A 27,453-nucleotide genomic window follows, 5' to 3' on the forward strand; every position below is an offset into this window, starting at 1 on the left:
TTGTGGTTTTCTGCTCGCCGCACTGCCTCAACAACCTCCTGAATTGCGTCTAGGGACGACCGACCCTGCCGGAAACCGTACTGGTTAGGTGACAGGCCCCCTGCCTGATTCATCGCCGCAACCAGTCTTTTCTTTAACAGCTTCTACAATACCTTCCCAGCTGTGTCAAGTATATACAATGGGCAGTAGGAGGATGGCGACTCTGGGTTTTCTTTTCCCTTGGGAATTAGCACAAGACGCGCGGTCTTCCACCTGGCGCTAAAAGATCCAGCCTTCAGACATGCATTATACATGTCTAGTAGAAGACGGGGCCTGCAGCGCCCTACTAAAAAGAATATAATAATAATAATAAAAAAAAACAAAATATTAATTACTGTTAGGTTCAGAACAGCACCAGATGCTGAAGAAGGCCACAAGCGTGACTGAAAACATTTTGACATGAGTTCTAAAAATTGTGTTTTAAAATAATATTTAAAATTATTAAATTGGGTTGAGTTTGTTTTTTTAAATTTGATAATTTTAAGTGATCAATAATTTTTATATTTATTTGTTTTAATGTTCCAAAATTATACCTTGTACTTGAGTATTGGGGACAATGTCTCCAGTACTATCTGTTAAGGGGATTGAATCTAGACTTTTATTTTTATAAATAATTGCTCATTATATAAAGTCAATGGTAACATTTTATAACAACTATTTAATTACAATGCGGTCTATATTCTAATTTCTTCGCAATTTTGGGTTTACAAACGTGACGACACTAACGAAAATAATTCGCGGTTGTTTGTGTGTAGATCGTTTTATAGTGAAGGTCTTTGCCGTATGTTGGCGCTATTATGCAATGTCGTTGGGTATGCGTATTTTGGTTTTGGAAAAGTTTGTGGTTACGATCTCTAAGAGAGTCTGAATTATGGCGAATAGAATATTTAGTCGCATTTCTCCAAGCGTTTCTAAAAAAATTCTTAGAACGATTGAATCGCATGAAAATATAAGACAAGTATAATAATTTATTTTATTGTGTATATTATTTATCTTACGCCAGCTAGTTTTGTTTGAAAATAATTTGAGGTTAAAATCTTTGACCAAGGGCATTGTTAGGAATAATGATTCATGTATTTGATAAAAATTATTGTTGTATTTGTGAAATATTTTAATAATATACAGTACCGGCACTTATAGTGCATAATTTATTTCTAACTATTACTTTTGTTTTTAGTGTCAAGGTCATTTCTTGCAGAGGTTAATTTAAATAGTATTATGTATTTTACAACTTTAAAAACTGAGTCAGATTTTAACTTATTCGTTAAAAGTAATAAATAAAAATTTACAAAAAACATAATAGACCTTTTTTTTTGTTTGGAAAATAATGTAACTTAAACTGAAGAAGTGATGTTATTTTCAGTTTTTAGGAAGGTCATTTAAGAATTGTACTTTAAATATAAATTTTTATTGATAGTCTTGTAAATAATGCTGTGCCAATTGCATGAACATCTTTTATATGTTTTGTATGTTGATATGTAAAAATTGTGTAATTAGCTCTTTTATTTCATTTTGTTGATATAATTTGGCAGTTTTGGTATGTTTTTATAATTGTTAAATTTTGTGATCATTTAACATTTGTTACACCATTGACTATGTCTGATGGGAGCTCATTCATGTGGGACAAATTCAATTTTTCATGAAGTGATGGAAAGTGATGACACTTCAAAATTATTAAATATTAAATTCACTTTCAAAGTACTGGAACTTTTTAATTTACACAAAAAAATTGTTTTATTATAGAGATATACTAAGAAATAGAAAGTGGGATACAAATTGGTAGTGTCCTTCTAAATCTCTTAATTTTAGAGATATACTAAGAAATAGAAAGTGGGATACAAATTGGTCTCCCTTCTAAATCTCTTAATTTATCCATTACTTTTTTATACTGGAAAGGTTTTGCTGCTGGTTTCTCCTATTTTCCAGCTTTATTCTACCAGAGGAAACTCTGTATCCTAAGTATTTAAAAGAATGTTTTGTAAACGCAAACATTTCTTGATTTTCCTTTAAACAGCCCCCAAGAATATTTTTGGTACATTTGACAATCTGTAAATATGTTCAGTTGCTGGTTTTTTGCACACTGCCATATTATCCAGGTACATTAGGAATTATTTGTTTTATTTCCAACAGCAGGTTATCCATTAAATAGTGAAGTATTACCGGTATACTAGGCAACCCAAATAATATTCTTGTGTATTTGAAATGACCAATAGTTGTAAATGCTATCTTCTTTTGTGTATCTTAAGCTAACAGTACATGATAATAGCCTCTGTGGTAATCCAGATTGTAGAAATAATGACCTCGGCCCAAATTTTACACAATTTCCTGATTGATGTTTGGTAGGCCTTGAATTTGGCCACCTCATTTTGAAGATGAAAGTTTGTGCAAACTCAGTACTTTGCACTTTCATCTGGTGTATTTCTCATCAGCTTTACAGATACTACCACAAACTCTTTGGTGGTTTTATTATGATACCTTTATTGAGCACAACATTACATTTTATCATTGGTCAACAGGGGTTATGGAACTTGATATGGCTTTTTCCTCTGGTTCTATCTGCTGCAATAGATACTGCTGTACATTAATTTTGACATCTTTTATGTTTGTGTGCACTGAAAACATTCACAAGCTGTCTTAAAACATCCTTCAGAAATTTGGTATATTGTTGTGGTGTTATATATTCTTGCTAATTTTACTCCTTTCCTTTTCCACAGATTTTTATTGTGGATTTTGGTAGAGGAACTGGGTGTAAGAAGCTCTGCTTACACAGCACATAATCTTTTGATATATGTGGTGGAGGTAGAGATCAAATTTACTACCTTGAAGATTTGCTTTCCTATAATTCTATTCATGGAATTTAGTAAAACCATTTGTTCTTATCATAAAATCTTATTAATCAATAGCTTCATTCATTTTTACGTTTTGACAGCTTCCTTGGGTAGCAGACCTATTTCTTTTTTCTGATTAGCCTCTGGGAATTACCGTTCAGGTATTACTTCATAGGATGAATGAGGATGATCCGCTCAGGTATTACTTCATAGGATGGATGATTTGTATGAGTATAAATGAAGTGTAGTCTTGTACAGTCTCAGTTCAACCATTCCTGAGATGTGTGGTTAATTGAAACCCAACCACCAAAGAACACCGTTATCCACGATCTAGTATTCAAATCTGTTTAAAAGTAACTGCCTTTACTAGGACTTGAATGCTGGAACTATTGACTTCCAAATCAGCTGATTTGGGAAGACAAGTTCACCACTAGACCAACCCGGTGGGTTGGGTGGCAGGCCTAGTTACTTTTATTATGCAACAGATATTAATATGTAGAAAGGATCTCTCATTTGGGTTTGTACATATTTCCTTGTTTTTTTGGTGTTTCTATGTTCTACTATTGAGTTTTTCAAACACCTGACTCAGTTTTGTTGTCTTTGAATGATTTACTTTGAAAACTGTTGTCAATTATGCCCTCCAAATTTTGTAACAAATACTAGCTAAGGAGGCCATTAAGTAAAGTTTGGTAGTTCAGAGATATTTGGATAATTTGGAATTGTTGTTCAAGTGTGATCATTAGATTCCAGTAATCGCAAGCAGGTTTTATTCTGACTACATACGAGGTGCGACAATAAAGTAATGAGACTGATGTGAAAAAAATGTTGCTTACCGTTTTAGTCATGTTTAGTGTTGTCTCCTTCAAAGTAGTTCCCCTCTGATTGCACACACTTATGCCAGCGCTTCTGCCATTGATGGTAACATTTCTTTAACTCATCTTCTGTAATATCCTCCAAGACCCTCGTCACAGCTTTTTGGACATCTTGTATTGTTTGAAAATGGTGTCCCTTGACCGCCATTTTGACTCTTGGAAATAGAAAAAAGTCGCACAGAGCGATATCTGGTGAATAAGGTGGCTGTGGTAGTACTGAAATTTGTTTTGAGGTTAAAAATTGCTGTACTGACAGAGCAGTATGGGATGGCGCATTATCGTGATGCAGAATCCATTTATCAGGAATGTTGGCACGGACACGAAGAACTCGTTTACGAAGTCTTTCTAAAATTTCTTTGTAGAAATATTGGTTAACTGTTTGTCCGGGAGGCACCCACTCTTTATGAACAATTCCCTTGGAATCGAAGAAGCACACAAGCATGCATTTCACTTTTGACTTTGACATGCAAGCTTTTTTTTGGTCTGGGTGATCCCTTTGAGCACCATTGCGAACTTTGGCATTTTGTCTCTGGATCGTATTGAAAAAACCAACCTTCATCACCAGTGATAACATGGCTCAACAAATCTGGATTGATTTCCGTTTGCTTTAACTGATTGGCTGTCACATTTTTCCGTGTTTCTCACTGTTGTGTGAGATTTTTGGGTACCATTCTTGCACAAATCTTTCTCATATCCAAGATCTTCAGTTAATATTAGATGAACCGTTTCTCGATTGATGTTGAGTTCTTCTGCAATCATTTTCACGGATAATCTTCGATCAGATCGTACGATTTCACGCACCGTGGTCAAGTTGACATCTGTCCGCGAGGTTGATGGTCGTCCACTGCAGTCTTCATCTTCAACATTCGTTCTGCCTTCACTAAAAATTTTATGCCACTGAAAAACTTGAGCTATTGACATAACCTCTCCAAAAGCCTTCTGAAGCTTACCATAAGTTGTCGCATTTTCACCCAATTTAACGCAAAAAGAAATGGCATACCGTTGCGCAATATTTTGCGTTTTCATTTCTGTGACGAGAGACACAAACACGTTTTCACTTATTACAGCACAACTCACGACCGAGCAGTTGCATCAATGTGGTGCTTGGACTAGAAGTAGCTTATAGACCAAGGTCAAAGATGGTGTGCCTATGCAAGCTGCAGGGTTGCCACATCTTGCAAAGAAAAATCAGTCTCATTACTTTATTGTCGGACCTTGTACATGATTGTACAGATAATATTCCTCTTTTTGTTGCTACGTTTGGTATCCTCATGGGCTGTGCATTCACAAGCTTGCTATTAAGAGACATCCACTGAGCTAACTAAATTTGAGAAAATGTTAAGTAATATTTTATTATTTTTTTTATTAAAATTACAAAAAGTATATATTTTAAATTAGATTTTTAATTATCTTATTGTAATAAAAACCAGTTGAAGTTATTTTATGAAGATAATTATATTTTGCTGTTAGGGTGCAATTTGTCATGTATATTTGTATTATAATTTGATTGCTTTCATTTCAGTTGGTCATTAAGTTGAATGATTTTTTCTCTTTCTTTTTTTTTCTAATAGGAAGCAACTTTATCAGCATATGATATACAACATAAGACCCCCATCCAGAAAAGAGTGGTAAGTATCTTACTTTAATTCTTTTGTTTTCTTTCTTGTACATTTTGAATATTATATTAAAAAGTATATTTAGTAATAAAAATATTTGTTTTACTTATAGTTTTTTTTGTACTACTATGATTTTAATTCTACTCGTCAAAGTGATTGATCACCTAATGTGATCTCTATAATCTGTTAGGATGTAAGTTATTTACCAATTAGAATAAAACATTTATTATTTATTCTCATTAGTGAATAATCCCATTTCCAATCCTGACAAGGTTGTTATAACTGAAACAAAGGAAATATTCCCAAAAGATAAAAGATTGTATCTTCATTTCCAAGGATTCATGTTGTGGTGAAATCTTTCTCCTTCTAAATAAATTCTTTATAAAAAGACCAAAGGAGGTTAGAAATAAACTTTGTGATTAATTTTTTTTCTTGTCTTTGGATCTATGACATTTCATTTATCATTGTAGGTTTCATGAGGCGTTTTATTTGTGGATGACTAGAATTTTTTTATGTAAGCTTATGCAGCCCTTAGATTTGCATTATAGGTTGTTTATGCTACTGGAGATCTTTGGATTATCTCACTACACTCATGACATGACAAGATTTGGGGGAGGATCTGTTTCATGTTGTGTCACTTACATATTAAAAGATATAACTGTAACATCAGACAAGTTTGATTACTAAAACGTTATTTTCAATTGCATAAATTATATGTGCTCATCAAGGAAATCTCATACCTTGGATGAATTGGGTTTTCCTTAGTCATAAAGCTAATTTATTGACTGATAACCAATACAGTGTTTTTGGGTTCTGCCATAATTTGAATTATGTAATATTACAACTTAAATTCTGTTAAATTAACTGCCTTTGGTAAAAATCAGTTCTGTTATTTACTTGTGGTATATAATATATCAAATATGTTGGTTTGTGTAATCTACCATATTATGCCTGAACTTTGTTACAATTTTAATATAGTGATGTGACAGACCTGTCACCAGTTCTGTGTATACTGCACTTTGCCTCAGATTGTGTAGGACTGGTTTGGTTTAACATTGAGAGGATGTAGTTGATCTACCTATTACTAGTTACATCAAGATACCTCATGAAGAATAATTTGTTTCTGATTCTTGAGATAAATCAGCGATAATGTTATCTTATGGGATGGGACCACTGTTTGTTTGTTTATTCGTCTTACATGCAAGGTAATTAAAAAAAATAGTAGTGCCTCAGAATATGGATTGGATTGCAGACAAGAAAGAATATTCCAGATTAAAGTTTATTCCAGTTTGATAGTTTATATATTTCTTTTCTTTGATTTATTTCTGTTACTGTTATCTAATCTTCCTATTTTTTTATATGAATTAGAAAAAATTTCATAAAGAAAATTTCTGAAAAAAAATTTTCTTAAGAAAACATTGTGCTATTGATATTCAATTGTTTATTTGAAAATACTTTTATGGTTGGTTTATCCAAAATTAATTTTGTACCAGTCATTTGGCTTGTTTGATGATATTCTCCATTCCTTTCCATTTAGGGCTAATCTTTTATTCTCACCATATTTACAATATTTCTTATATTAAGTTATTTGTTTAATTTATTACAATCTTTGTCTTCCTCTACAGATTTTGTCTTTTACATATGTGTTTTTGTACCAAATTGCCTAATTCTGGATGTCCTAATAGATATCAAAGTCTAGGTTGCCCATCAGTCTAGTTTATGTGTGAGATTCTACACAAATTTCTCCCCTCCATTTGTCCTAGGAAGAATTAAAAAAAAGAAAAGAAAAAGAAACAGTAAAATAAAATGGTATACTTTTGAAAATCTTTTTTTTTTTCAAATTTTTGTCTTGATTATACTTAACGTCTGCAATTAGATAAAGATGTAGAAATTAATTGAACTTGAACTGTTTAAGCCATTTTATTAGTTGATGAGTGATTCATTCTTTCCATATAAAGAATTAGTTTATTTACCATAACTTGGTGCTGAAATAATCTCAGGGGAGTATCACTAAAAAAAATTGTCTACATTGAATGGCTGAGTTGGTATCCTATAAATTAGAACTGTTGAAAGCATAAGGTGTGGAAAGCAAAACATTTGGCTGCATCTGACTGAACAGCAAATAAATGACTGGGGACTCAGAATAGTTGAATACCTGCAAAAAAAATCACTTCTCACAACACACTGATAGGGTAGGTAGATTTTAGTTTGCTAGGCAATATAATGGATATATCATCAAAAAATTAATTTTATTTTTGTTTACTGATTAGATTAGAATGTTCTTATTGGGTAAAATGGTCCTAAGCGAATATAATACAGACCAGGCCGACTTATCATCTGCAAACTGAAGTCTTGTTTGGAGAAGGTTAAAATGTCTTGGATATTATTTACAATGCCTTTACAGTGATATTGATAATATGAGGTAGAAAAATTCTCAGTGCTGTTAAAGTAACTACCAAGAGGAATGTTATGTGTCTTTATCTCCATTTATTGGAGAGTCCTTTAAATAATAATAATAAAAATAATAAAAAAGAGTCCTCAGAATTGTCAAACGCAAAAAGGAGTTGAATAATAAATACTTCATTTTAAAGAGTGTTCTAAAAAAACATTTCTGTGTAAGATATATATGTACATATTTTTTTATTAAGAATTTACTCAAAATTTATAGTTAAGTAACAGCTGACATTAAAGTAGATGTTCAATAATTGGAAGAAGTTCTAATCTATAAATATTTATAATCACACACAATGTGACTTAAATTTAATGTAGTAACATTGTTTTTAACTCTTTTTAACTTTTAACAATTTTTTTTTAACTCTTAAAGTAGAAATTTTATTTGCTCACAAATAAAATGGAATAAATTTGCTCACCCTGTTTAAATGGAATAAATTAATTTAAGTTGTTTAATATTTACATCCAATACTATTACACCGAGATATTTAAAAAATGAATCATGAAGTTAAGTACCTAACAGATTTTCATGATGCTCTCCATAGTTAGCCTCTACAAATTTACCTAATTTTTTTATGGAATTCCTTTGTCATCTGTAGGATTTCAAACAGTGTTACCTGGGTACGTTTAGTTACGTGTATTATTTCCTTCCTGAAATATGCACAATTTTTTTTTCCTTTAAAAGCCAATTGATGAGTCACTTTTTTCCAAATCTATTACCTCATTATTTTTTCTGCCTTTGAATGAAAAAAACACTTTACTTTTAAGTTTATTAATAATTTTATTTTCCCTTCTCATGGTTTGGTTTATAATGTAAATTAATTTTATCCATTTAAGATTTTATAAACCTTGTATTTTCAGCCTTTTCTGTTTCATCAGAATATTAATTATTTATTAATTTCAACATTCACTGTAAGCTCTTTGAAATTGTCTTTACATTACCTAATTCAAACTTCAGATAGTGACTCCATCTTGTGTCATTAGTGAATTGTACATTGGATGGATTATGAACCTATTTTCAGCATTAGGTTCATAAACCTAAAGGCATTAATACATTTAAATACCTAAAGGAATTTTGCTATAAAGGCATTAAGGTGCCTTTCAGCATTACGTTTACTTGTTTTCTGTTAAAATTTAGAATTTCTTTTTGACTGGTTTAATGTTCATGTTATCTGAATCTTTCTTGAGATTAATTTTTATCTTACTTGACTTTATATGAAAGGAATCCATTTGTTTGTGGTGGGCAATTTGCTTGGAGATTTTAGTGGTTTAGTAGTTTTAAAACTAACTGTATGCTTTAGATGGCTTAATATGACAGCAGTTCTGTAATTTTTATTTTTAAACTGTTAACACTGGTGTAAATATTCATTTATAATATTTTGTAAGCGTGTTATTATTTCCTTGTATAAGTTAATTAACTTCTTTTTACATTTTTCATCAGTAACTACTAATGATGATTGTTTTACAATTGAAATGGTGGCCATCATGTTTACAGTTTTAAATACAATTTTATATAAATGGCTTTTATCATTTTTTTCCCAATTTATTTCAGTAATTGTTTCATATAGTTCATTCTGTATATGTAGATTAAGGCATTACTTGTCTCCTATATCTGTTTGAAAATTCTGAGAGACAGCCCACCACCCCCTTAAAATCTATCCTAATAAAAATAATTATGTTAGATTCTACGTATTTGGTTTATCAGGAAGATATCTTGTACTGAAATTCTTACAATCTTCTTTTTCTTACAATTCTTTTACTATACTTATTTGATGGCTGATATAAATCATTATGGGTATGTTATATTATTCTTTATTTTATATTTGTTATTGTGTTGTAAAATTATATTAGATATGTTTTAGTAAAATGTTTATTTTAAAATTAAGTTTTAGGTATTGAGTTTTAAATTTAAAGTTAAAATTGTAGTAAATCAGATTCAATTTACTTACAGCATTTTAAATTGGTAAAAAGGGTAATCTGTAGATCCTTTTATATTGATTTGATTTTCGGTTGGATTATTTTATTTTTCAGATTCCTATGTCAAAAGCTCAGTATGGTGGTAGGCACACAGTTACCATGCTCCCTGGTGGTGGTATTGGCCCTGAACTTATGGGATATATAAAAGAAATTTTCAGGTGATATGTTATTAAATTAAAAACTTTTTTGTGAGAATTATTTTTAAGTGGTAGTTTACTTTTATTAGATAATTTTACGTTTATTTTATAGATAATTTTACGTTTATGAAGTAGTACAGTGGCATTAATGATGTTTAAATGAACTCTTAAGATCAATGCTGACATCTTTTGAAACTAAATCATTGACTGGCTGTTTCTAAACATTATGTGTAGAAGCTAATTAGTTGACGTTATCTTTAAAGCATATTAACTGGACCCTAAATTGAACTTATTGAGGTACAGGATAAATGAATAGTTAATGTTACTTTAAAAGGTAATTGTAAAATTTTTTTTTAATTTGGAGAAAAATGAGTGGATAATTGAAAAATCAAAACTTGTGTCCAGTTTAGATTCATCCAGACTAGATAAATCAATCTATAGAGGTCAACTGAAGAAGTAGCTGTTTGATCGACTGTCAAGCAGCCACAATGTGATGTCATAAATACAGTCGAGTTGAAAGTCTTTCAGTAGGATCAAAAATAATGGAAAGAGGACATGATTATCGACTTTCTTAGGGACTACCAGACCCTTGGGAAATTAGAGTAGTTTATTGGTATTATCAGGACTGATTTTTCTCAACTGAATTAATTTCTTGTGTTAAAATCTTTTTGCATGGACAGTGCTATATAAAGCATTTGCATCTTGTTTAAAATAACATAAACTAATGAAATAATTTGATGTTAATGTGTATGGGGTTAGGTATTCTCATTCCTTATCTGCAAACAGTAGTCCTGAAGCTAAAGGGAGTTTTTAAGATCTCCTTACTTCATTAACAACTGTAGCTACATCCTCTAACTTAAATATAACTATTATAATGATATTTAAATCACTAATCAGCATTTCGTTATACCATTATATTTGACTTAAAATAACTAGTATATCAATATTTAAATATTTCAATTTACTTAGTAGACTTTGATCGGTGAGGAAGGTGATTCTTAGATTTGTGTCTTCAACAACGCATAGTATCAATGAACAACCTACGTTGTAAATTTATGTTGGACTAAAAGTTAAGAATGTGGGTGGGGGGGTGGTGTGGTGACCGGAATGTCACTAGGTGGGTGTCTTCCCCTACAGGGTTGGGATGGACTAAAAGTCAGTTAAGAAAGTGGCTCACTAACAGTAGAACTAGGCATGGGGTTTGTGCTTCCGCGAACTTGATTAGCTAGTTCAGAGGGCAACAATGTAGGACATTCAAAATGTCTGAACGAGGCCTACAGCATTGGCAAAAGCTGAGTTTAAGAATCATCAATATATATATTAGTGTTTACTGACGCATTTACATCGATGACATCCCAATGAGGCCTGGCTTATTACTGTGAGATGTAAAAAATTAGAGGGTGAAAGACGACTTCCATTAAAGCCCATCAGGTCTAGGAAAAGAGGGGGTGGTGTGGTGACCGGAAGCGTCACAAGGCGGGTGTCTTCCCCTATGGGGTTGAGATGGACTAAAAGTCAATCTCTGGTCCCACAGATGTGTTCAGAGGATTCTGTGGCTTTATTGATTGCATTTGGGGTTTTGACTTTCGGTCAAGTGTGTACCTTCCGATAGTTTCAAGGTGTGCTGATTGCATTCTGTGGCTGCTGTGTAGCATCATTCAAGTTAGACTCAACATTTTCTCTGCTTCAGTGCAGTATAGGGCAGAGGTTTCTGCGACGTGTATCTGTCTCACCGTGGTGAACAGGTGGCAATGACTTCTGGTCATAAGCCCCCATCACAAGTAAGGGAGTACTCCCTAGTCATACTTTTGTTCTTTTCAGATTGAGGGCAGTAATCCATGGTTGTACTCTTATAACTGATCCAGAAGTGGCTAAGAGATACAAAGAGTGATAGTAGAATATAGAAGATCCCCAGCTGTTCATGGCTCGCTGTGGACAGTCGTCACATTTGTGGGCTTGTCCAGAGTGTTTTGTAGGAGGAAGACAGTGAGCAATGTTGTTGCAGGGTAGTGAGGTTAGGGTATCTCTGACCATGATCGAAAAGGACATGTTAGTTAAGCCTGGGCAGAAATTTCCCCATCTTCAGAGTCAGGTGGCGACTTCTCAGAGATGGATGTAGGGACATCCACCCGGGTAGAAAGAGGCGACCCTTTGGTTGAAGAGTTTTGAGCGGCAAAGGGTAGAGCAGACAGTTCTTTCCACGTGCTTTTGGTGGCGCAGCAGAGTCTGGATAATCTTCTAAATTTCATAGAAGGCCCTTGCAGTGTCAGTGCAGGGGTGAGGAGCAGAATCCTGCCTAGGTTTGCCACTATGACAGAAGGTTTCGAAAAGTTGGCCTCCTGGCCCAAGTAGGTCAAAGTGATTCAAGCACTGAAGGTTCCTGCTCCTGCACAGCCAAGACATTACGCCAAAGTTTTGGAGGACAAGCGTGAGGCTAGCCAGACCTCACCGCAGCCCGAGGTCATTTTCATAAACAAGGTTAGGGGTCTACTAAGTCTAGTAGACAACTCAAAGAGGACTTCCAGGTTGCCCTTCGTCGCAATCAGAAGAATCTAAAAATTAGGGAAATCAAAGAGATCAGCAAAGGTCTAGTGGTGGTTGAAAATAAAAGGAGACAGTCCGAGTCATCATGGAGTTGTCTGAGGTGAAGAAGCTGGAGGTCAAGGTGGACCCGAAACAAAAACATCATTGGCCCCGGGTCATTGTCTGTGACATTGACCAGTGGTTATCCAACAAGGATGTTCTGTTCCTTAGTAGGGAGCAGAACACTGAGTTGGATTAGACTGATTTTAGGAAAGAGTGTAAGCTACTCTTCAAGACTGGGAAGCGTGATGCCTAATGGTATCACAGTGTTTTTGAACTTGATGCTGGTCTCTTTAAAAAGTTTGTGTCTGAGGGTAGGTTGTTCTCGATCTCATGTCCTGTAGTGTCAGGGAGTATATTGATATACAAAGGTGCTTTAAGTGCTGTCGTTTTGGCCACAGAGCCAATTCTGTAAGTATGTGTCAGTCTTGTACATTGTAGCAAGGAGAGTCTGCAGAAAGCTGAGGCTCCATCCTGCATCAACTGTAAAAGTTGCGCAAAGAAAGCAGAGATTTGGTCAACAGTAAGGTCTGTGGCTGTTATTTATGAGCGGTAGAATTGTACTTCAGTTCCCTGGAATGCTAGGGCTTCATTGATGCTTGATGTCTGTGTTGTGTTAGGTGAACTGTTGTGTCTCGGGCTTGCTTTTCGCAACACCCTTTTACTAGTAGGGCGATCTACCAGTCAAACAGTTTTTCTTGTCTCTTCACTAGTGTGCTGAATTTCCCATTCCTCGATGCAGGTGGCTTTTGTTTAGGTTTATTGCGATTGCCAAATTGCTTCTTTGGTGTGAGTTAGGTGATGAACTCTGGGCATTTACTGTGTGTTTCTGTTTGCAAGGACTCTTTTGCATGAGGGATAAGTTGATCAAATTTCATTAGTTTGTGTTGCTTTGGTCTTGATCGAAGTGTTGTTTAAGTAGGTATAGGGCACATGGTAGAGAATATTTTCCTGGCGGTTTTTACTGCTGTATTTTATCACTTTTACTTGGCTAGCTTACTTCTTGCACTTTGCACTGGCGACTGTGGGTTCATTAGTGTTAGTTACCCGGATGGCTAGCGTCCGCCCGCGCAGTTTGATTAGCTGGAGGTTGGCATCTTGTTGGCTCCGAGCCGTGGTTAAAGTAGTTCAAGTTACAATGGGGGTCATGCTCAGAAGCGTGTTTCACTTTCCCGGGTATGATTTAACCTTAGCATTGCGATTTGTTGAATTGGTGTGCACACTTATTAAGGAGCAAATAAGTAAATGTTGGTTGTGATCAACCTAGCTGTAAATCCAAGCGGATCTCAAAGTTGGAGCTGAAATGGAAGACTAGAGGTTATACTCAGCTCCTGAATGGACCAGTCCTGAGGTCCTCTGGGACATTTATTTCTCACTGGTTGCACTCCAATCACTAATTAATTATGGTATGCCGTCGTGGCATTGAATTTTGACTGGATTGATATACTGTCATGGCATAAACATTTGCAATCATTTGTAAGTGGGTACATTTGGTTTAGGTGATGATTTAGAAATTGTACAATTAGGCACGGAGTCTTTGATCTTTCGTGTGTAGGCTTTTAGCTTAGTTCCTGAGGGCTACATGGTAGATTTAGGTGTCTGATGTCTTCCTTGAAGGTAAATTTGGTTAGGGTGGAATTTACCGATGTGGATGTCTCTCGAGGCATCTGCATTGATGAGATCTCATAAGGCCAGACTGATGACTGTGGAATGTGATCAGTTTGAGGGCAAGAAGATGTTCTCTGATTAAGCCCCTCATGGCTAGGAACGGAGTGGGTGGTGTAGCGACCAGACACACTACGAGGCAGGTGTTCTTTTCCCTCGTGGGAGGGGGGGGATTGAGATGGACTAAAAGTCATATACTTTAGTCCCTCTGATGCGTCCAGAGTAGCCGTAGCTTTGAGTTCGCAATCAGTGATTTTTGGCTAGTCTTGTCGTGCGTGTACCTTCCGTAAGTTTTGAGGTTTTCTTGGTTTCAGACTGTGGCTACAGTTTAGTGTCAATTGTAGACTCATTTTGCCCCTTGGACATGAAGCTTTAAGGCTAGATTTCTGCAACGTGTATCCGCCTCACTGCGGCGAAGAGGTGGTAATGACTTCTGGTTGTAAGTCCCAGTTCAAGGAAGGGAATACTCCCTAGTCCTTAGTTTAGTTCAGTCCCTAGTTTTGCTTGCATTCTTTTCAGAATGAGGGCTGTTATCTGTGGTTCATAAGAACCAATCCAGAAGCAGCTAAGAGATACAAAGAGCGACAGGAGAATACAGCAGGTCTCCAGGTACTCATAGCTTGCTGTGGGTAGTTGTTGCACTTGTGAGCTTGCCCAAATTTTTACAGTAGGAGGAAGGCAGCGAGCAATATCAAAGTTTCAGGGTAGTGAGGTTAGGGTAACTTGGTCATGATAGAGGAACCCACCGGGTTGGTCTAGTGGTGAACGCGTCTTCCCAAATCAGCTGATTTGGATGTCGAGAGTTCCAGCGTTCAAGTCCTAGTAAAGCCATCTATTTTTACATGGATTTGAATACTAGATTGTGGATACCGGTTTTCTTTGGTGGTTGGTTTCAATTAACCACACATCTCAGGAATGGTCGAACTGAGAATGTACAAGACTGCACTTCATATACACTCATACATATCATTCTCATTCATCCTCTGAAGTATTATCTAAACGGTAGTTACCGGAGGCTAAACAGGAAAAAGAAGAGGTCATGATAGAGGATGAGCTGATAGTTAAGCCCAGATGGAGGAGGGCAGAAATTTCACCATTCTGCTCAAGTTCAGATGGTGAGGGCTCCAAGATGGATGTCGGGATATCCACCCAGGAAGTTAGAGGTGATCCATTGGTCAAAGATTTGTGAGCAGTGGAGGGCAGATCTGGCAGTTCTGTCATGCTTCTCACCACAGCCCAGCAGAGTATCGACAATCTGTTGAATTTCGTAGAAGGCCCCCTGCAGCATCAGTGCTGGGGCGAGGAGTAGATTTTTGCCCAGGTTGAAGCATGTTAGGGTTGTTTTTTCTGCTTTAGCAGAAGGCTTTGAAATGTCGGCTTCTAAGCCCAAGGAGATCAAAGTAGTACAGGTTCCGGCTCCAACTTCCATACAGCCGAAATGTTATGCTGATATTGTGCAGGGCAAGTGAGAAATGCACCGGGTTGGTCTAGTGGTGAACACATCTTCCCAAATCAGCCAATTTGATAGTCGAGAGTTCCTGCGTTCAAGTCCTAGTAAAGACAGTCACTTTTATCTGGATTTGAATGCTAGATCATGGATACTGGTGTTCTTTGGTGGTTGGGTTTCAATTAACCACATAACTCAGGAATGGTTGAACTGAGACAAGACTACACTTCATTTACACTCATATATATCATCCTCATTCATCCTCTGAAGTAATACCTGAATGGTAATTCCCAAAGGCTAAACAGGAAAAAGAAAGGCAAGCCTTGAAGCAGTGTGAGGTGGTATTCATAAACAAGGCTGAGGGGTCTACTAAAATTAGTAGGCAACTCAAAGAGGACTTCCAGGTTGCCCTTCGTGACAACAGGAAGAACTTGAAGATTAGGGAAATTAGAGAGACCAGCGAGGGTCTGGTAGTGGTTGCAAACAATAAGGAGACTGTTCGAGTCATTGCGGAGTCTCCAGAGGTGAAAAAGCTCATGGTAAAGGTTGACCCAAAGCATAAGCGTAGGTCCTGGGTCATTCTCTACAACATTGACCAGCGGCTATCTGATAAGGAAGTTCTGTCTCGTGTTTGGGAGCAGAACACCAAACTGAATGAGGCCGAATTTAAGAGAGAATGTAGGCTGCTCTTCAAGACTGGAAGGATGTTGCGCAGTGGTATCATGGTGTTTTTGTGCTTGGCGCTCTCTTTAAGAAGTTTGTGTCTGAGAGTAGTTGCTTGTCGATCTAATGTCCTGTCACGTCAAGGAGTATGTTGACGTGCAGAGGTGCTTCAAGTGCTATTGTTTTGGCCACAGGGCCTAATTCTGTAAGTATGCATTGGGTTACACGCATTGTGGCGAGGAAGGTCACAAAAATGATGACTGTCCGTAGAAAGCTGAGGCTCCATCCTGTGTAAAGTATAAAAGGTTGCGTAAAGAGTGCAGACATTCTGTCAACAGTAAGAACTATGGCTGTTACTTACGTGCAGTAGAATTGTATTTCAATTCCTTGGGTAGTTAGTATCCTTCTTTGAATGCTTGATGTTTGTACGTAGTATAGGTGAAAATTGTTGTGAGTCTCGGGTTGCTTTTTGCAGTGCCCATCTAAATTAGAGTGATCTACCCGGTCATGTGGTTTCTAAAGTTTCTTTTTAATAAATTGTGATTCATCCGCTCTTCGATGTATAGGGCTTTTGATTTTAAACTTAGAATTTACCTCACTGGAAAATATAACTTCTAAGTTCTTCCCATTAATATAATTACATTTTTATTAAATCATTATCTTTTTTTGAACATTTATTTATTTCTCAAACAAAGAATGAGAGATGCAGTATGATGTGATGAGTTGCCAGATTAATTTTTTTTTTAACAATTTAAAATTATCTCTACTGGTGCTCTCTGCAACTAGTATCTTGGTTTTGATTAGTACCGATTACTGTAATATAAACTGCACAGTTGAATTACTGGATTCAGGAAAATTGTTTTTCTTCTGAATATGTCAGTCTTATTTCATCATTATTCTGATTACTTGTTTCTGTGAGGACTTGATGACTATCAGAACAATCATCATGACATTCTAATAATTGAAAAGATGTAACACCTTCTTTCTGCATTAAGATTTGCTCAAAACTGTGGAATCTTTTGAAATTTATAGATTGTAATAATTAGTGGATTAAAAAGTTAAATTTGAAATTTTTGGATGTTGTGTTAGATAATGAACTAACTATTGTTGGACAATTAACTTAATTTTGGCCTACAATAAAATCAAAACATACAGCTTTGATTTTAATACATATTATTAAAATGATAAGCATGATATTATTGTTAAATATTTATTTTGCTTTTATATATATATATATATATATATATATATATGTAAGCAAAATAAATATTTTTCTTATATGTATTAATAACATTAATATTCCAACAAGAGGGAATACAAATTTACATAGTAAAGCAAAGAGGGAATACATAATTTACATAATAAATATGTATTCCCTCTTTGCAAGTGGTAATATATATATGTATATTACCACTTAATCTTGAGTCACGTGATTCCCCCTTGATTCCCACTTTGAAGGGTTCCTTCAAAAAGTCAAAAAAACAATTTATTTACAACTAAAGATTTTCTTCTATAAATATAGCTCTTTTGACCAGTCTGTAATTCTATTAAATAAATCTAAACTTTCTGAATTTTTTTTAATGTGTTCAGTTAATATTCGTAAATTACTTTTCAAGTTAAATATTTATTACATTTGTAGTTATTTATATTGCATCTATATGCAATTGTTTTTTTAAATTTTGTCTTTGCCCTCTTGACTGGGAGATTCTGGAGGATTTAAAAAAAAAATTATCCTTTGTATCACACACCTACCCCATTGTACTTAAAACCTGTAGTTATTAATTCTGGATATGATTTACAATGTGTATAATTATGTATTGATCTGAATGAAGTATTTACATAATACTTATTTAGTAAAGGATTTGCTGAAATTCCACAAATTGGAATAGAGTTAAATGTCATTATTAATCTGATGGTTCTTAAAAAAATCTTACAACAAATTTGTAATATTTTCCAGGCATTGGCTATTTATTCTTTTGTAGTGGAAAAATAATTATATTTAAAAAAAGTTACCTAAGATTTCTTTTTTGGGGTGGGGATAATTTGTGATGAAGTTTTATTGTAAAATTACCACTATATGTTTAAATACACCAAACAATTGAAAAAAAAATCAAAAATAAATATTTTCTTATTCTTTTTGCTCTCCCATCTCCAAAATCACCTTCCAAGAAAACTTTTTGATTTTTCTACATTTACTGTATTAAATGAAACAGATAAAAAAATTTCACTGAAAAATGTACCACCAATAAACAATTACCTGATTTTTTTTGTGGGTGGGGGATGAATTATGATGAAATTTTATCGTAATATTGTTACTAAAAGTTTATTATTTAAACTTTTAATACTGTATACTATTAAAAGTTTAAATAAACCCAAAAAGGGTTTGAAAAATTCAAAAATTGAGATTTTTAAACTTTGATTGGCTCCCCCACTCCCAATATTTTCCCAAAGTATTTTTTTTGGGTCATTTGCACTACTTATGTCTAGGAAGGCATAAAAAAATTTGGTTAAAAATTATGCAATAAATTAAAAGATAGCTTTTTTATTTTTGGGAATGAGGGAATTTTGGAGTAAAAGTTTTTTAAAAATTACAAGATAGGCAGTACATGCACACATATATTGAGCATAATATAAAGTGGGGTGATGTTTGCAAAATTTTGAGAACATCGACATTCCCTGGAGATTCCTCCCAACCACTGTAGAGTACAAAACTTTATCAACAAATTGTTCCATATACATTAGTCTCTGTACAGAATTTATTCAAAATTTATTTATCCAATGAAAAGTTATTAAGCTTCAAACATGCCAGTGCATGTACACACGCACATACCACTACTTTTTTCTATTTTTTGGAGTCGCTGGGTCATCGTGAAATGAAAAACACCCATACCCCATTTTTTAATTGATTGCCATACTTTCTTTTTTGCAGCATACCTTTAGAGCAGTGATTCTCAACCTTATTAACTCCACAACCCCAAAAATATATCATGAATATTTTGCTACCCTCCAATCCAACCCAATGAAACCTAGTTAAAACTATTTAGTTGCGTTGATAGTGATGGGTTTAAATATGCATGTATGACGTGTACAAACATGAGCAGTTCACTGGTTCCAACTTGATGTACATGTGGTCCTTGTAATGTGGTCTCCTTGCATAATATTTACTGTGAGAGCATCGTATATGAACATGCATATAATATGTTTGAACACGTCAAAGCTCTCAGCAGTATTAAAGAACCATAAGTGATTGTAGAATGTCAGTTTAGTTTTGACTGTGAAGCATGTGTCTGATGCTTTTATTTAAGTTTTTAAAAGTGTAGTTTCAATGAAAATAATTGTGGTTTCAGTTTTTTAGTGTGCGGTCAAACGATGTAACTTTTTTTTTTTTTTTAAATTAGATTCATCAATGGATAAATTTGTGAAAAAACAAAGCAAGCCATTTACATCCAGTGAATCGATTGGTAAAGAGACAATGTTGTACAATGACAATTATTTAAATTATGGTTTTACCACACTGGATGGAAAGCCACAGTACATTGTTTGCTTTCAAGTCCTCTCCAATAAAAACATGAAGCCATCAAAATTAATTCTGACACTTGGAAACTAAACTTCTGGATTATAAAGCGCAAACCCTTGGAATTTTTTGAAAGAAAATTACATGCTTTGAGAAATGAACAAGTTTCTATCTGTAAATCAAGCCATCCTGATAAAAGTGCACTTGAAGCATTTTACCTCATTGGATTAAGACTAAGTTAGATGTCCAAACCCCTTACAATTGCAGAAAACCCTATATTGCTTGCTGCAATTGATATGGTCAGTGTTTTAATAGGCATAGAAGAAGCAAAAAAAATTGAAAAAAATCCAATTTCTAAAGACACAGTATCAAGGTGATTCGATGACATGGCCACCGATCTTCATGATCAGGTAATTAAGCAAGCTCAAGTTAATTTTTTTAGTGTTCAATTTGAAGAATCAACAGATGTGGCAAACATTTCTCAGCTCTTATGTTTTGTGAGATATGAATGCGATAGGAACAGATCAGTCAAAGAAAATATGTTGTTTTGCTAATCAATACCTGGTCATGCAACAGTACAATGTCTTTTTGATGTTTTTTATGAAGTTACGAAAAACTATAACATAGATTGGAGAAAATGTATCGGAGTATGTAGTAATTGTGCAAAGGTAATAACAGGAAAGAACAGTGGATTTCTGAAAAAATAAAAATATCGTCTTATACCAAGGGAAGAATGGACGCACTGCTTCTTTCACCGACATTCTCATGTAACAAAAAATACGCTGAAAAATCTCAAATCCTTTGTAAAGCTGTAAAAATGGTTAATTTTATTAAAAGTCGATTGTTAAAGGAAAGACTGTTTCCTTAATTATGTGATGAAATGGGTGAAAAGAAAAAAATTCTTTTCCATACAGAAGTCAGATGGTTATTGCAGGGGAAAGTGTTCCAGGTTATTGGAATTATGAGATGAATTAATAATATTTTTCCAAGACAGCCATTCTCAATGTTTTTACTGAATAATGAGTATATGTTGTTGTTGGTTTTCTTAGATGATGTATTTTTGCATTTAAACGACTTGAATGTGAATTTAAATGGACATGATAAAAGCATTTTGTTAATGACAGACATAGTTCATGCTTTCATTAAGAAGTTTGATATCTGGATTATTTGCCTTCAAAGCAAAAATTTTGACTTGTTTCCCCAAATTTCTGATTATACTGAGAACAATTTGGATGAAGAAGATACTATTATTCACATTTTGGATAGCCTGAAGATGCATTTTCATGAGCTAAAGATTCAGTTGGCGGAGTATTTTCTGGAGAATAAAAATTATTTCTCAAAGAGATGGGGGGACTGAATCCATTTACTGAAAACCTTGTTGTAGGTGCTAAGTTACCAGTTCAGATTCACGACCAGCTCATCGAAATGTCTCTTTTTCCTGTTTAGCCTCTGGTAACTACCGTTAAGATAATTCTTCAGAGGATGAATGAGGATGATATGTATGAGTGTAAATGAAGTGTAGTCTTGTACATTCTCAGTTCGACCATTCCTGAGATGTGTGGTTAATTGAAACCCAACCACCAAAGAACACCGGTATCCATGATCCAGTATTCAAATCCGTGTAAAAATATCTGGTTTTACTAGGACTTGAACGCTGGAACTCTCGACTTACAAATCAGCTGATTTGGGAAGATGCGTTCACCACTAGACCAACCCGGTGGGTTAAAGTATAAATCTATGAAGACTAAAAAGTAGAAAATAAAAATACATAAAATAAAATTTAAAACACCACTCTTAAATTTAACGATGCAAACTCCTATGTTATAGCATAGGAAAAACAGAAAAATCTAAATATCTAATCAATTCATTGTCCAAATCTCACCAAATTTTTTGTTCATGTCCATCAGTCTTCCAAAAAAATCACCAAAAAACCTATCCAAAATACCAAAAAACAACAGAGCAAAAACTACTCGTGTCTTACCACTAATGCAATCCCAACTCAACTTAAATTTCTAATTTAACTTTCATTATATCAATTTTCATCATTAAAAAAAATATATTTTTTACACAAGAGATTTTCAATTTTGGACACCTAATAATCCCATTCTGAGTCGCTGCCCACCAGGGCAACCTGCCCTGAGGGCCTAGCTGTGTAGACATGCCATAGGCACGCCTTGCAGTTAGTTTATAATAAAATGTGTTATTGGTCTATTTACAAAGAGATGATTTTGTAAATATTTACCAAAATTTGATGCAATAATTTTATGTCATTTTATAATTTTTTATTCTGTTGTTCTTCTTTTGAAGCATTCAGGTACTGAAGCATACTGTTCGCAAATCTGCTAGCGGTTGTAACATTTTAATTCATGTAGATAAAAAGTTTCATTTGATTGAGTCCTGACTAGGTTCTCTGGTAATAGAAATAACTAATGTTCATGATTGTATTTAGGTATGGAGGTGTACCAGTTGACTTTGAAACTGTTCAGATCGACCCAAAAAGTGACAGCAATGTTGATCTCGAATACGCAATTACATCAATAAAAAGGAATGGTGTTGGACTTAAAGGTTTGTTTTATTTGATATTGTTTATAACAAGTGAATTTTTGTAATGATAACACGGGGATATATTTAAAAAAAAATTGTTTAACATTTTATTTTATGAATTTTCCAATTTCTGTTAACATTGATATTTATTTTACTTCTTTTTCATGTAGTATTTTTTCTTCACTAAGAACCTGATATTGCTGAGTTCTAGCCTTTTGGATTTTTCAATTCTTTGAATTTAAACCACCTAGTCATGGATTGTTAGTATTTCAGCCTTTCATCTGGAAGGTCCCAGGTTTGAATCCCAGTCAGACTTGCCGTTTTTGTATGCTAGAAAATTTTGTTCCATATTCTCATGCACAGACTTCAAGCTTATGTGGTGAATTAATCATAAAAAAGTTATATAATTACAATTTATTTAACAGTTGTGTGCCATAAAGATTTAGGGCTCTAAAATTTCTGGTAGCAGCACAAATTAAGGTCAGGCAGGACAGACTGTTCCTCTGGTGAGAAGATTTGAAATACATTTTTCTCACCTTGGGGTGGTGTGTTCTGTGATTTTTATCACTTTTTCTGTTGTTGTAAATTGCAATATTTGTTATTATTATTTTAATAATGTAAGGTATTATCAGGTATAATAAAACTATTGATATCATGAATATATAATCTATGAAAAGCAATACTAAATTAACTACTTTTTTGTAGCTTATAAAATAAATTGTATTAAAACACATCAAGAATTCCATTTGAAAAGTTTCTAGATGGTCATTGGAGTTCCTGATCACTTTATTAATTTCATTGGTTCCATGTTTGTAAGAGTAAGCGTGATTTTCTCTTAATTACAAAATATATTCTTGGTTGATTGGCATAAATATTTATAACCTACTTATGATTGTTTGTAATTATATTAATTAATTAATTATTTATTGTTATTTCACATTCTGTTTGTATTTGTTATTTTGGCTGAAACTAGGAATGAGTTTGAAGTAATGAGCAGTGCAGACTCATTCTAAGGAAGACTTTTAATTAGAAAGTAAGCCAGAGGAAAGAGAATAGAAGGAATTGAATTGAAAGTATTTAATCCGACAAAAGAAGATAATGAAGAATGAAATACAAACTATTGTTAAATTATTGTAGGATTCACTGTATTTTTTATTTAGATGATGAAGTTACAAAAAATATTGATAAAGTAGGAAAATGACCCAGAACCCAGAATAATCCAGAAAAGCTCTTTATGTAAAAGAGAATTCTAATATCACGTATAAATTGAGCAATTAGAAAATATTTAAAAAAAATTATGGTTTCAAATATGGGTGATAGAAAACCAGAAAAGCATACTGGGTTTTAAATTCTGATGCTTCATGGGAATTAAGTTGAACAGTAAGGCATGAAATCAAAAACTTGTAACATGAATTGTAGAAAAGAAGTTTTTAAGCCAGAATTTTATGAAAAGAATGTTGTTGGTTAGTCTTTTGTTAAAACATATATAATGGGCTAGTTTGACTGTAGAAGGATAGATAGAAACTTAAAAAAATTTCAAAGATTATATGAAAGAATTTACACAACAGATTATTGAAGATATAATGTGTAATATAAGACGTATATCGCCGAATAAATATATTGGGAAAAGTGCATAAAACACTTCAAATGACTGATAAGCCATGAAAAATAAATTATTTAGTCTTATCTTCTGAGTTGTCATCGTATTTGAATCATTGCTTGAGCTGGTGGGTGTTGCCATAGTCTATCATGCTTTAAGATGCAAATTAAAAAAATTAAGGCTTAAGTAATAATTTTAATTAATGGCTTAGTTGTAATAAAAAAAAAAATGTATATGGTGAAATATCCTTATTTACATATTTCATCACATGTTAATATTACATATTTAATTACTTATTTATAAATATTTACATATTTTTTCTTTTACATATTTAATATACTATTTAAACCTAAGGATAATTATTCATCCTTCACGTTTGATCAGCAAGTTTATAATTACTTGGGCATTTGCTTGTTATGAATTTTGTTACAGAAAAGTGTATTGACTAAAACTTCTATAGTTATTTTGTACTATAGATGAAGTTACTCTTAACTAACAATAAAGTATTGTTTTTAGCAATCTCATTATAAATAGGTTATTTCATTTGTTTTAGGAACTGATGTAGAGCAAGTTTAGTTATGAACAGTAGCTAGTCCAGATACTCAATTTTATTTTTCAGTTAAGAGATTTAGACTAAACTTTGTCATCCTTCTATTTCCTGTTTCATTTAACTTTGAAAATCTCTATAAAAGGTGTGGTTCAAAGGTAAGGGCTGATGAATTGTAAATAGCAATTGGCAACACTGATTTGGTTCGCACATGCGCAGTAGCTTTAAGTGGTTTGTTGGGCATGTAAGCATGTTAGCGGTACATTTGTATAAATGTACCGCCACTTGCCATCAGATCATTGTTGTTTGCCTTTGTGAGACAGTGCATTAAAATGAGTAAAGTAATAAATCCTGCCAGTTGTGAAGTTCGATTAGTGATTAGATTTCTAAACTGAAGAGGACATAATGCTCCTGAAATTCACCTCAGTTGTGCAAAACATATGGGCCTGCTGCAATGAGTGAAGGAAAAAGTGAAGCAATAGTGTTGTGAGTTTCAGCAAGGCCGTTCAAATGTAAATGACAAACAGAAATGTGGCAGGCCTAGTGGTGTCCAGACTGACGATCTGGTTGAACATATGAATGAAAAAGTCACAAAAAATCATCATTTATGATTAGCAATATTTCTCTAGAATTTCCAGAAGTTTTTCAAAGAAAACATTGTTGAGAATCATGATTAACATTCTAGGCTATTATAAACTGTGTGCACAATAGGAGCTGAAAATGTTGACAGTTGCTCACGTAGATCACAGAATGACATCGGCATATGCTTTTTTTGACTTTTTTAGTCATGAGGGAGACAAATTTTTTCCCATATTATGAAACTTGAATTTTGTACATCAATGCTGAAAGGAAACAACATTCCATTCAATAATGTCATTCCAGTTCACATAAACCAAAAGAATTCAAACAAACTCAGTTTCTATGGAAAATTGTGGCAACTGTATTCTGGGACAAAAGGGTGTGCTTTTGATTGATTTCATGGAACCTGGAAAATCCATCGTATCACTAGTCTGTTGTGAAACACTTTCTAAACTGCATCATGCCATTCAAAACCGAGAGTGGGGAATGCTGTGATCAGGGATTGTTCTTCTTCATGAAAACCCCTGTCCACACATGGCTGAATGCACAATAGACACAATTCAAAAGTTTGGATGGGAGATTTTAGATCATCCCCCTTACAGTTCTGATCTCGCGCACAGTGACTATACTTCTTCCTCCACTTCAAAAACTGGCTTGCATCTCAACGATTCAAGGAATCGAGGGAAGTGTAGAGTTGAAAATCTCTGTGGAAAAGCAGCTATAATCCCAGGTAACGGAATTTTATGCAGTAGGTTTGAAGAAGCCTGTTTCATGATTTCAAAACTGTTTGGAATGAAATGGTGATAATGTAGAAAAATGAAGTAAATATGTAAGTATTATTCGAACCATTAATAAGTTTTTCATTTTTTTAACTGTTCTCATTTTGTTACTAATCGTCCTTTACTTTTGAACCGTGCCTCATAATTCAGTAATTTGTTCCCTTAATTATGCATAGATCAGGTAACATTTCTATTATTTAAATTATTTTCATTTGTGTGTTTCTAAAATTATAACAAAGCCCCAAATTAACAGTTTTAAAAATGAATAAAACTTACACTGCTCTCTATTTTTTGTTTATAAACAGTAAAAAAATATTAAGTTCATCTTATTTTGAGAAAAAATATTTTCTTTCAGTTATTCACTTGACACACACACGCACATACACACGCACACGTATATATATATATTATTTTTTTTGTCTTCAGTCATTTGACTGGTTTGATGCAGCTCTCCAAGATTCCCTATCTAGTGCTAGTCGTTTCATTTCAGTATACCCTCTACATCCTACACCCCTAACAATTTGTTTTATATATTCTAAACGTGGCCTGCCTACACAATTTTTTCCTTCTACCTGTCCTTCCAATATTAAAGCGACTATTCCAGGATGCCTTAGTATGTGGCCTATAAGTCTGTCTCTTCTTTTAACTATATTTTTCCAAATGCTTCTTTCTTCATCTGTTTGCCGCAATACCTCTTCATTTGTCTCTTTATCCACCCATCTGATTTTTAACATTCTCCTATAGCACCACATTTAAAAAGCTTCTAATCTTTTCTTCTCAGATACTCCGATTGTCCAAGTTTCACTTCCATATAAAGCGACACTCCAAACATATACTTTCAAAAATCTTTTCCTGACATTTAAATTAATTTTTGATGTAAACAAATTATATTTCTTACTGAAGGCTCGTTTCGCTTGTGCTATTCAGCATTTTATATCGCTCCTGCTTCATCCATCTTTAGTAATTCTACTTCCCAAATAACAAAATTCTTCTACCTCCATAATCTTTTCTCCACCTATTTTCACATTCAGTGGTCCATCTTTGTTATTTCTACTACATTTCATTACTTTTGTTTTGTTCTTGTTTATTTTCATGCGATAGTTCTTGCGTAGGACTTCATCTATGCCGTTCATTGTTTCTTCTAAATCCTTTTTACTCTCGGCTAGAATTACTATATCATCAGCAAATCGTAGCATCTTTATCTTTTCACCTTGTACTGTTACTCCGAATCTAAATTGTTCTTTAACATCATTAACTGCTAGTTCCATGTAAAGATTAAAAAGTAACGGAAATAGGGAACATCCTTGTCGGACTCTCTTTCTTATGTTCTTCAATTATTATTGTTGCTGTTTGGTTCCTGTACATGTAAGCAATTGTTCTTCTATCTCTGTATTTGAACCCTAATTATTATAAAATGCTGAACATTTTATTCCAGTCTACGTTATCGAATGCCTTTTCTAGGTCTATAAACGCCAAGTATGTTGGTTTGTTTTTCTTTAATCTTCCTTCTACTATTAATCTGAGGCCTAAAATTGCTTCCCTTGTCCCTATACTTTTCCTGAAACCAAATTGGTCTTCTCCTAACACTTCTTCCACTCTCCTCTCAATTCTT

The 27,453-nt window shown here is 33.8% G+C and overlaps 1 protein-coding gene across 4 annotated transcripts in view; it reads left to right on the plus strand.

Annotated features, from left to right (window-relative positions):
- The first annotated feature begins 837 nt into the window (after nt 1-837).
- Nucleotides 838-27,453, plus strand: part of Idh3g (Isocitrate dehydrogenase (NAD(+)) 3 non-catalytic subunit gamma) — a 101,608-nt gene continuing 74,992 nt past the window's right edge. For all 4 annotated transcript variants that reach the window (XR_012756076.1, XR_012756075.1, XM_075362787.1 and 1 more), the window contains exons 1-4: nt 838-997; nt 5,311-5,367; nt 9,838-9,941; nt 22,242-22,357. Coding sequence is in view for 2 of the 4 variants with exons in the window: in XM_075362787.1 (XP_075218902.1) it covers nt 911-997; nt 5,311-5,367; nt 9,838-9,941; nt 22,242-22,357 (364 nt within the window). In the remaining 2 variants the exon portion in view is untranslated. The remainder of the gene's footprint in view (nt 998-5,310; nt 5,368-9,837; nt 9,942-22,241; nt 22,358-27,453) is intronic.

Source organism: Lycorma delicatula, chromosome 4 (genome assembly GCF_047948215.1).
Source record: "Lycorma delicatula isolate Av1 chromosome 4, ASM4794821v1, whole genome shotgun sequence".
NCBI classification, from domain to species: Eukaryota; Metazoa; Arthropoda; class Insecta; order Hemiptera; family Fulgoridae; genus Lycorma; species Lycorma delicatula.